Raw genomic sequence first — 12,005 nt, 5'->3', positions numbered from 1 at the left:
TGTTAATTCCCAATTATTATATCGCTCAAATATTCAGAGCTTATGTAGGTTTGACAAATAGAAAATAATATATGAAATTAACGCATATTATTCTCGATAACTCTCAATTACAAAATTGAGAAATTGAAATGAATAAGTTTTGTAGTTCGAGAATGGACAATCATCTAATTTTGTCTGCATTTTTGGACTTCAACAGCTTCTCATAGATATCGTCCTTGTCTTTGGCCTTGCTGACCTTGGGCTCCGATTTGAATGAGCTGGAGGCCTTGATAATCTTTTCCTTTTTGAATCTGCTATCCTTTTTGAGTTAGTTATACTTCTAATGCACTTTCGTGGATACCTAGAGATTATTCATGTAGGATTTCGAGTTTTTTCTTTTGATCCCTGCGTCCTGTATGATCTTCATTGAGCTTTCCCGATCACTCTTCATTTCGTTTATCATCGCGCCTGTATTCTCTTTCTGCCCTTCGCCTACTGAGTAATGCTACTTTGGTCTGGTCGCTTCTTTGGCGGGCAAATCCAGTCGGCCATAGTCTTCAAAGACGATGATTAATGCCGTGACGTTATCCATAGAGTAGTGGCCCATAGAAATGTTCAAGATTTCGGAGCAAGCTTCTCCGATGTAGTCATTATTTTTGCTGCGGACTTAGTGCTTCTGCCAAAAACATGAGGCAATTTGATCATTCGTGAGCTTATCATAGATCCCATCTGAGCCCACCACAATGAAATCGTGTTCTTCGTAGTTTATTTAGAAGTATGTTATTTCAGGCTTGGATATCAGAACTTTTGGATTACCACCTAAGCTCTCGAGCTTTGCCTATATATCTCCAAATGATCTTGAAACTGAGAGCTTTCCAGGCAGTATCCTGAAAGGCCCAGGAATGATCATCCCTTGCTTGGTTTTGAAGGAAGTCTGATAAATTTTGCCATTCGCTTTCTCGATCCGCTATCTTTATGATGCAAGTTCAGGCTTATGGTCGTTGGAGAGCGAGTACACTTTTGTTCCCAGGTTTGAACTGACGATGGCTCGACTGTCACCCACATTTGCGATATAGCATATTGAGTCGATGATCAAGATCACAATTGCGCAACTTCCTGATCTTTCTATGGGGGATGAAGCCTCAGCGAATTTGGTAAATTAAAACTAGGCTTTTTGAACCCGAGCTTCAGGGCCTCAATTGGCTGAGCTGGGAAGTATGTGTTCTATGTGATCTGCATTATGAACTCGTTACAAATTTATGGAGGTGATCTTTGAGGAAGTTGGAACAAGCAGCCCCTCCATGACCATCAAAGACTCCGAAGTAGCTGCATTTTGGCCATCGCCCCTTATAGTTAGGCTTTGTGATGTTCATTATGATGGAGACTCTGTCCTCATTAAAATTTTTGATCGCACCCTGAAAGGTGTTGACTGCATAGCCCTTAATGATTCCATTTCCTTTTTACACAAATTTGACAGAATCAACAGTGGGTATATCATTTTCTCTTTTGTTTATTATCATTGTGAGCTCCTTATTTGCTTTCTGAAATTAACGATAATATTCAATTGAATGAGAATGCGTATTTGATATACTGCCAACCGATATCGATAGAGTTCTATAGGTGAGGCCAGATTTAAAAGGCATCTTAATGACTGCCTGAATCAGAAAACACGGAATGGAACTCGAAATAAATGGCTGGTAGATTCTGCACATGCAAAAATATTATGTTTATGGATACTGATTTAATTTGACCCGAATCAAGTTCGATTGTATCCATTTCCCCCTCTTGTCCTTTGCTCACCTCTGTTTCCCCCTCTGTTATCTCGGTTGTCCCGGTTGTCCCGGTTGTCCCGGTTGTCTCGGTTGTCGCGGTTGTCTCTGTTGTCTCTGTTGTCTCGATTATCTCGATAGTTGCTATTGTTTCCTCGGCTCTCTCTGTTTCCGCCTCTGTTATCTCGGTTGTCCCTGCCCTCTCGGTTATCTCTGTTGTTTCGGCCGTCCCTTTCTTCTCTGGGTTTGTTACGTCGCTCTTCACGATTCTTCTCCTGCTCTTCCCAGGTTTATTTGGTCAAGAATTCAGGGTTATCGAGTTTAAGAGGAGCGTGATAGCCAATGGACTTTTTCTGGTCAGCAGTGGGTTATTTGGTAAGGGTCACTTCGACGATGGTCAAAAACCTTTTTTGCTCAACTTTGAGAAGTCCTTCTTCCTTGGGCTCATAGACATCAACAACTTCTCTTTCAGTGATTTCAATGATCTGGTGAAGCCCTTAGACTCGCCTTCGGATGACTTCAGCGACCCAAAGCGCGCGTTCGATTAGTCGATCAGCAGCCTTGACAGTAACAAATCCTTTTCCTTCACCAATGAAGAGCTTGAGGGCTCTGGTGACGTAGCGGCCTAAATAAAAGAGTGAAGTACCATAGGTGGGGCTAAACTTCATGAGGATATCAGTTTCAGGCTTGTCTTCTTTTGCCTACTCTGCTCGAACACGCGTGTACTTGGCTCTTGTTGCCATTGCTCCTATATATAATTATGGATGGTCTAATATTAATTATTATTATTATTTTTAATCTCACCCCATCCCACTCCTCATCTCATCCTCCTCCACCCTATCTTCACTGTGCTCTGCGTCATTCTGTCAGCCGCCTCAATTGCCTGTGAGAGCAGCCTTCTGTGCAGTCATTGAGCCAAAATCATCTAATTTTATTATTTTCGGCCAGTTCGATGCATTGAGGAGGTTTTTATTTATTCGGAATAATCCCGAAATCATTCGCCTTACGTCCCATTGCGGCGCATTGTTCACGGAACTTCCTTTGAGCAGCTCACTGCCAGGTGCGATGCATGATTTGGAGTTTGGTAATTGGAAGAATGAAGGAGATCAAGCTGCGAGAATAATCTGCAGATTATTTTCCTGCTGTGAGCAGTTGTCTTTTGTGAGAATAAGGAGTTTGGCTGGATTATTTTATTTGACAATTTAATTGAGTAAATGAATAAGTGGGGAAATATATAATAGAATGAAGCATTTTAAAATTTATTGATTAATGAAAGTTAAATGTTGATTAAAAGTGGTTTATCTATAAAAATATCGAATCAAAATGGAAAGGACCTGAAGAGTTGTCATGAATTGACTGTATGTGGCTTGGCAACTCGACGATCCGAAGAGATCAAAGACGTGGCAGAGAGAGATGAATGCATGATGATGGGTATGCAGAACATCTCCAAAACCCCAATATTCTTGCTTTAGTTCAATAAGTACTTGCATTTTTAGCTTAGAACCCTTTCTGATCTTTGCACTCATTGAAGAGGCTCAAATTAGTCTATGACAGTTGTACTCTCAATAAAAGGTGGCTCCTCGAGGGTGATGGCTTTGAAGATACTGGGATTAGCTTCCTCCTGGCTAATCATCGCATTGCTTCAAGGACCTTGGGGCTTTGCTTCTTATTGGGGATCCAATTGTTCAAAATCCAAGCCGATGCCTCCAACATGTTGCGGGATGTTCTTGTACTTTTTGGGGAGACAAGGGCGTGGCAACTGTGAACAGTTCCTTCATTTCATCTTGTGATTGTCATGGGCGTAGTCAGCAGTGATGATTCGGATCAATTTAGGCCCATGACACTCCGGACATAACATTAAACTAAATCAAATCTCTCAATAATTGATATTGTGATCATTATTTAAACTTCTATTATTTTATTCATTTAATTTAATTTATTCATATTATATCTGACCATCATCTGATTACCCTAATTCATATTTCGACTTATTCAATTCAATAATTTATATTTATTAGTTTAATATTTATTAGTTTAATATTTATTAGTTTAATATTTATTAGTTTAATATTTATTAATATATATTATAAACGATTAACTACATATTTGATTATCTATTCAGCGTAATATAATGATTGTTTTTGATATTTTTTTATTAGTTAGTGCTTCGCTATTATCGATAATAAGTATCTTTTAATGAGCAGCCCGCATGTTCACGACTCCTCGGCAACTAAAAGACCATGCACAAATATGTAGTTAATGGACCGAGTTGGCAGCAAAGGGAAATACCAAATGCTCATCCAAATTATGTTCTTCATGATCGAATTCGAAACAGGAATTGCATTGTTAGGAACTCCTTTTTTTTTCCTCAATCGCAAGTTTAACTGTTCTGCCATAGGGCTGATGACATAGGACTGCAAGAGCTTTGTCTGCCAATTATCCCCGAGCCAATGGAAGGACTACTTGGACCCGAATGAAAGCTACATCGAGTCCATTGCAACAGAGTTCAACGAATACTTATGTGCGGATACATTCTATCTTGATTTGGTGGCAACTTCGACCTATTTTGGGGCGTTTGTTGGCTATTGCTTCTTTTCATTCTTTTCAGACAACTTCGGGAGAAGAACCACGATGATCATGAGCTGGGGAATTGCCACCTTTGGAACTTATATGCTAGCGTTCAGCCAGAATTTGGCTATGGTTGCGATTGGCTTATTTTGCCTTGGGTCTGGAGCCGACGCTGCAATTAACTTATGCTTTAATTTCCTCAGTGAGGTTGTCGAAGATTAAACTCGCCAAAAATATTCAGTGCTTCTTCAGCCTGGCTTCGCAATAGGGGCATGCACTCTAACCACAATCTTTATATGGGTAAACAATTGGAAAGTAGCCGTAATTATCCTGCTGGTAATACCGAGCAGTGTTTTACTTTTTTTCATTATCATTTATCTTGAGGAAACTCCCCAGTTTTTGCTCAGAAAAGGAGTGGGCCCCGCATTGAAAGTGCTGAACCGAATCGGAAAGAGGAATTTCGGCATCAAAAATATCCTAGAGGAAGCAGACATCTTAAATGTAATGGAGCAGCAAGTTGAGAATAAAATGTTCCACCAGATCATTACACCTTTGGATCTTTTCATATTTCCCTCACTTCGTCTCAAGACCATCTGCCTCTTTGTTATAATCTTTTCGGTCTACGCTCTCTACTATGGGCCTGCTCTAGTCATCGATCAAATTGGCTTTGATATTTACGTGTCCAGCTACGTTGTGCAATTCTCAGAACTTGTGGTTTACATTCCTTTGTATTTTCTGATAGATAAAATACCCAGGCAGAAAGCGGGAGTTACACTTTTTGCCCTCTCAGGAGTTTGCTCGGCCGTGCTTCTCTTTGTTACGAAACCTGTCGACTGCCAGTTTTGCAAAGAAGCAGTGTTAGAAATCATAATAATTGCAATATTCCGGTCAAGTATAGCTCTTTACTTCATAATCAGCTATATTTACTTGGTTGAGCTGTACCCCGCAAGAGCACGAGGGCTGGGCATCGGAATAGCCTCCTCCTTTGGCACAGTGGCATCTACTTTGAGCCCAATAGTGCTCGGGTATTTTTCGAGAAACTCCCTAAACGTCAATATAATATTTTCGTCGCTGGCCCTCCTGAGTGTCGGGGTATGCACTTTTCTACCTGAAACTTTGTCGGTTGCGCTGGAAGACTAAATCGAGTAGATCAAGATCCAGAAACTGAAGTACCAGAAACTATCTAACTGCGAGTCGTAAAGCTATGCTGATAAACAATGAAGTCATTAATGATGGCGTAGTTTTAACAGCTATTAACTTGAAAGCAATATTAATACTCATTTATAACTAATAATTGCTGCTTTTCTTTAACAATATATATATACGTACGGGAAATGCATCGCGCACAGCACCTCATAAAAACCAAAGATTTATCCAAAAGGAGGTCTGCCGAAGGTAAGGAGTACCGCAACGACCCTAAGATACGTTCCGACCTCATCGCAGAGCTGAGTTCAGAAATAAGGCATTTAAACATCGTGAAAGATATAGACAATCTGGAATCTGACGAGGTGTTTAAAAAATTATAAGAAATCGAGACATTGGCCTAAAACCATCAGCTGAATGAAATAAAGTTAATGTCCACTCTCGCGATGGGCAAGCGAATTCTGAATATAGAAGTTGAAAAGAAAAGAAAATAAATCGAAAGTGTAAAGATAATTTATAACTCAGAAAAAATAAAAAAAGAAAGTGATCGAAAACTATTTCCGGGAAAACCGTATTAAACAAGTCGACTTCTACGAAGAAGCGGTTAACAAGCTCGAAATGAACACCTTAATTGTCGAACCCTACTTGTCTGGGAAGGCCTTTGTCGAATCGCACCGCCTTTACGATGAAATCAGCCTCCAAACCAACCAGACCTATAAGGAAGCACTTGAAGAGTGCGAGTATCTGAGCACAATCAAGAAGATAAATAGTATATTTTTTCAGAACTATGGCAGTTCGGCAGAAAAGACCAATAAAATTATTTTCAGTTCGATTCCTGTCAGGCTCTGCATATTCTTCATAGCTTTGCTCCTCTTGCTATGCTTTATCATGAACTTTTTCGAAATTAGCAGAATTTAATATGGTTTATTAGCTTTAAGCATTATCATAACCTCGCTGGCCCTATGGATTTCAACGTCAAGTTTCTTTGCGAAGAATAATGAGAACTATCAGCTGGCCGAAACCATCTAAGAAATCAAGGAATTTTTCGTCGGCCTCAACAAGTTCAACGAATAACGGGGAAAGAAGTATAGGTGGAGCTGCCCCAAGTAATTCATATACTTGGAAGTAATTTTTTAGGCCAGCTTGAGCATAACAGATTGAGGAAACAGCCCATCAATGGTAATAATATGATACTTTATAATTTTTTATTTAAGCGCAGTCTTGCTCATGATTTAAAACTGATTCAATTGATTCAATTTAAATATTCAGGGATGGCTGAGCGGACTGAAAAAATAGAAAACGATCATGCTGATGAGCAAGTATAAGTATCCGGGTCGGAGATCGAATCGAACTCTGAAGGCAATGAATAATTTGGGGGTAGCATATTTGTTTAAGATTAGGGCCCTCCAAGTAAATGGGAACAGCCAATGCCAATGCAGGAGGCAACTACGATGGGGCTAAAATAGGAGCCGGGGCCTACCAAGCTTCCGATTATGCACACCTCCCTGTGAGTCAGGAACTCAAAGAGCTTTTTAAAGCGATTCAAAGATATACACCTGCAATGCATGAGTTAGATTCAAAGCTCCGGCCATTCGTTCCCGATTACGTACCTGCTATCGGAGAAGTGGACGCATTTTTAAAAATGTAAAGGCCTGACGGGAAGCCAGAGACTTTGGGGCTAAATGTTGTGGTAAATGCAATATAATTAAGGATGAGCCCTGCTTGAATCAATCCGACAAAGCCAAAATCGATTTGCTCATGACAAATAACAATAAGCAATATCGCGGGGACAAAAACATAAAAGTCCACAGCATTGAGTCTGCCTAAAAGAACCCCAAGCAGATCTAGAGCTGGATCAACTCAGTGGCAGACATCCACAAGAACAAGCAGCCACCATCGGTTTCGTATGCCAAAAGGATGCCTGACATTGATAGTCTCATGCAGGTATGGCCTCAAGAGGTGGAATAGATGTTCAGCGAAGTGAGCATGCCTAGCGAGGATATTGACTTATCCTTAGAGTAGTACAGCAAGGTAGCATGCAACATTCTGGATATCCCGGTTTATAAGGATGGGGAAAATAACGTTGTGGAGTCTCTGCACGTGATGTTCACCCTGTTTTCCGCATTCAAGGAAAACCAGCATTTCCAGCAAGAAAATTAATCATATGCTAACAGTTGATTTGCATTTAATTATGAAGTATCTTCATCTCAATACTATAATTCATCATAAATACCATGTAGAACTAAATCTCAGAACCATTACTCCCCCCTCAACCTGAACACCTTTCAGAGATAAGCATCCGGGTGTGGTGCAACAACCAGCAAGCAACCCTCTCCATTAATGATTAATAGGTGAGGATTGGCCGATCAACTGTCAAAATGAGCGATGCCATCGGGCTAATCACTCGCAACACAAAGCAAAGTGGTTCCAAACTCTATCGGCTCTATAGCTATCCTAAAATTAAAAAATGTCTTAAGCAGTAAAAAAGATACTTAGAACACATATCGTTCGAAGTAATAGAACCTGAAAAACAGGAATACCTTTAAGGGATATTGATTGGTCAGATTTATGCGAGAGAGAAGGGGGAATCCACTAAAATATTAATTTGCTTTAACCCGAATGCTGGAGCAAACTCTCGCAAGCATTTGAACAGCATTATTTAGTTCATTTCATTCACAAACTTGACATATGAGATCTTCGAAACGCAACATCGTAACCATTGCAAATAAAAATTAATCGAACTCAAATAATAAGGCTCGGAGCATAACTATACCGCTGTAGCCATTGTATCTGGTGACGGCCTTGTACACTAATACGCAAATTCTTTCAGTAGTATCCCAGTGACCCATGTACCGGCAGGCAGCGGCAATGGGTTTGCAAAGAGTCAAATGTCAGAAGCAGGTGAAATATGCGCAGACTGGTAGAGTATATTCTTGGTGGTGAAAAACAAGAAGAAATCGTTTAATTTAACAGTAATCAATATTTCATGATAGAAATACCAATTGTAGGCAATATAAAGGCCGGTGTATTCGTTCCTGTCTTTATCATGGGGGATAATTTCAGACCTCGATATCAACTCCGAGTTTTTGCGATTCCTCGGAGGCTTCCGATTCGAAGTGTATGCGGTCTGGAGAATCCTCAAGATGAAGAGATACCGAGGGAAGCTCACTTATTCCCGAATTGCATCTTAAATGCCGTCGTTAGATATCGAATTGGAAAACAATCCCGATTATCAAGTCCTTAACGATACTTTCCTACACGCTATATTCTGTAACATACCTTATATCTCCGATAAGTATAAAATCGCACCATTGCTCTCTATCAGTGAGAGGTTCATCGACATGCAGATTCTTCAGGCGCAGTATGGGAGAGGGCAGCTCACCAAATACCTGCTAACTTCCGAGTCAGGAGCACATTTCGACCTCGAGAACCACATGCCTGCTGCTGGATACAGTTTTAAGCATGAGAAGCTGAAGAGTTTCCGGTTGGAGCCCTTGGACCCCAACGAAATGGGAGTTTTCAGCATAGACGGCGAGGCCTATCAGTCCCAGAAAATTCAAGCAAGCCTCTGCGAATAGACATTCCAAGCATTCGTCTGATTCACAATCTTGGATTCTTATTATTTATAAGCGGACCTCGCGTGATAATAGACAATCATCAAATTTTATCACCAATTAAATTGATATCAATTAAATTTATCGGCAGACGCACGAACACTCAGATGAGAAGATCAATGATTTCATCAAATGAGCTTGCCAGCATGAGCCAGGCAATTCGTGAGCTGTAATCATCTTGGAAATACTACATCGAGCGGCCAAATGCAAACAAGCTGCGGGCTGCCCACTCCGAACATAAGCAGCCTCTCACACTCAAGACCATCAACACCAAATGCGGTCACACACCCAAGATCAAGATCATCCTGACCCCCAAAAGAAAAATGAAAATCAATGTGTAGAATCTAATCGAAGCGAAATAAAGGGTCGAGAAGAAGTTCGAAACCGCGAGTAAAATGTAGCCCTTTCTGAATAGCCCTAACCCTGAACTACATCCGAAAAAACACTACATTTAAATAGAAGACATCATTAGGAACAGCTATATCCAATATATCCAAAAGACTCAACACTGATTTTCATTATTCTGATCATTACCATTCCCATTACCATTCCCATTCCCATCATTATTACCATTGCAGTTTGAACTGTCTACTCTCTTTCGTAGTAACAATGCCAAAGGCAACTATCTAAATTGGAAGCATGGCTGATGCAATGAACAGAATTTTATTGATGATGAAATTTCACAATCGATAGATCACTCAAGTAGGGTTGTTCAAATGTATTAATTTCTTACTTTCATGATATCCTTTGGCATAGCGCAAATTAGATGCTGTAAAATCTCTATCAATGAAAACTGACTGCTGGTTTCCGATGAATGTCTTTTTTTCAAGTTACCAAAATGTAATATGATATACATAATCGTAATAGTCATTTGGTGAGACGCAAATTAAAAAATGGTGAAGTTATGGCTTCGATTGTCTGCTGATTCTTCTGCAGATGTAAACTTACTGCTAAACTTTCCTAAATTCAAAAATATTTTTAGACTTTTGAGAATATTTATTTGAGCATTGACTGCTATCGTGGTTTGGAGGCTATTTGCGCGATCTGCAGAAATGCACAAAATTTTAAGACTTCTGACCATTACTGGCTGCTGGCGTCATCACGTTTCGCCCTTTAAATTATTTAAATATTTATCGCCAGCATTAAAACGCAACATACATGGCCAACAAGAGAATCCAAAAAGAATTACAGGATTTACAAAAGGATCCACCATCCAACTGCTCCGCCGGGCCCATCGACGGAGACAACTTCCATTGGCAGGCCACGATTGTCGGCCCGGAAGACAGCCCATATGCAGGTGGCGTGTTCTTCCTGAATATTCACTTCCCCACTGACTATCCCTTCAGACCCCCAAAATGCAACTTCACCACCAAGATTTACCACCCGAACATCAATGCGAATGGGTCAATCTGCTTGGATATTTTGAAGGACCAATGGTCGCCAGCGCTGACAGTTTCAAAAGTGTTGCTCTCTCTATCATCGCTGTTAACTGATGCGAACCCAGATGACCCGCTTGTGCCAGAAATCGCCCAGATATTCAAGACTAACAGGGCCAAGTTTGATGCAACTGCTCGAGATTGGACCAAGAGATTCGCCCAGTGATAAAAATATGCTAATGTGATATGCTTTATCCCTGAAATTGCTCAATTTGATGTTTGATGCATATTACGCATTCTATCCATGTATTCTATGCATTCTATGCATTTTAAGCTGTTGATTTAATATTATGGCTGCTTTAGGCGATAATTTAGATTGGCTGTCTGAAACAATAGCTAAGTGTTATATTTCTAATAATAGCACTATTTATAAATTTTAGCATACTTACAATATTTATAAGGCTGCGCTCATCAAGTTAATTGATCCATTTTAATGCTACTTTGAATTTCAGTAATCTAAATACTCTAAATACTCAAGATACTCTAAATACTATAAATATTCTAAATACTCTAAATAATCTAAATACTCTAAATCCTCGAAATACTCGAAATACTTTAAAATTCTTGAAAGCATATATTCCCCCCCAATAAATCTGGAATCCGATAAAATAAATATTCCTTATTTAAAATACTGGTACAGCATTGGAGCAATTGGAGCAAGTGTATTAATTAGCATAGTTTTGACTTAAGATATTATAACAATAAAGAAGTATATGCAGCAAATAGAAGATGATCTCTTGTTGTGGCTGAGGCTATTCCCCGACGATATTAAACCTATCCTAAACCCTGAATTAGTTATGATCGACGACTTTAGTAACGATGACGAACAGGCATTGATAGACCATCAAGACTCCTTCCAAGATCATTCCGGAATACAGTAAATGCACTTTACCATTTCTATGCCCTAAATCTCGCCACAATCAGCCAGCGAGAGTGGGCCGTGGATGATTAAGTAGGAAAAGTTGAACAACCCTGCAAAGAGATGCTCATGCAAAAAAAGTTCATGTTTGAAGTCATACTGCCCCTGCCATGCGCATGGAGACAAATGCTCTGACGAATGCGGATGCTTAAATTGTGAAAACATCATAAATTCATCAAAGTATCTAAAAAAGCCTGACCTGCCAAAGAAGAGTCGAAAATTGATGGCCGGTTGCACATGCAAAAAATCAAAATGCAACAAAAAATATTGCGAATGCTTTAACTCAGGGGCAGGATGCAATGATGAGTGCAAATGCGATGACTGCCAAAATCCAAACAACCCAAAGTAGAAACCAACTTCCCACAAGAATAAACAGCGCCATTATATTTCTGCTTGTATAGTTTGAGCGAGCATATTACACGTGATGATTTAACTTATACTCAGGTTAATCCAATTATAGTTGACAATCATACATAGTTAGATACATGCTGCATGTATTATATTTAAAATATAATCCAAGTTTGATGTCGTGTCCTCAGTTCTGAAGGGGAACTTCGAAGCTATTTGAGTTTGAAAT

The 12,005-nt window shown here is 39.7% G+C and overlaps 1 protein-coding gene across 1 annotated transcript; it reads left to right on the top strand.

The window, feature by feature from the left end:
* Nucleotides 1-10,231: 10,231 nt before the first annotated feature.
* LOC148298591 (uncharacterized) lies at nucleotides 10,232-10,675 on the top strand. The gene has a single exon (XM_088276763.1). The coding sequence runs from the start codon at nucleotides 10,232-10,234 to the stop codon at nucleotides 10,673-10,675; it is 444 nt and encodes a 147-aa protein (XP_088132889.1).
* Nucleotides 10,676-12,005: the final 1,330 nt, after the last annotated feature.

Source organism: Brachycentrus maculatus, unplaced genomic scaffold (genome assembly GCF_059751285.1).
Source record: "Brachycentrus maculatus isolate JH-2025_06_01 unplaced genomic scaffold, ASM5975128v1 h1tg001832l, whole genome shotgun sequence".
Classification (NCBI taxonomy): Eukaryota; Metazoa; Arthropoda; class Insecta; order Trichoptera; family Brachycentridae; genus Brachycentrus; species Brachycentrus maculatus.
This window is presented reverse-complemented; position numbering and strand designations above follow the sequence as displayed.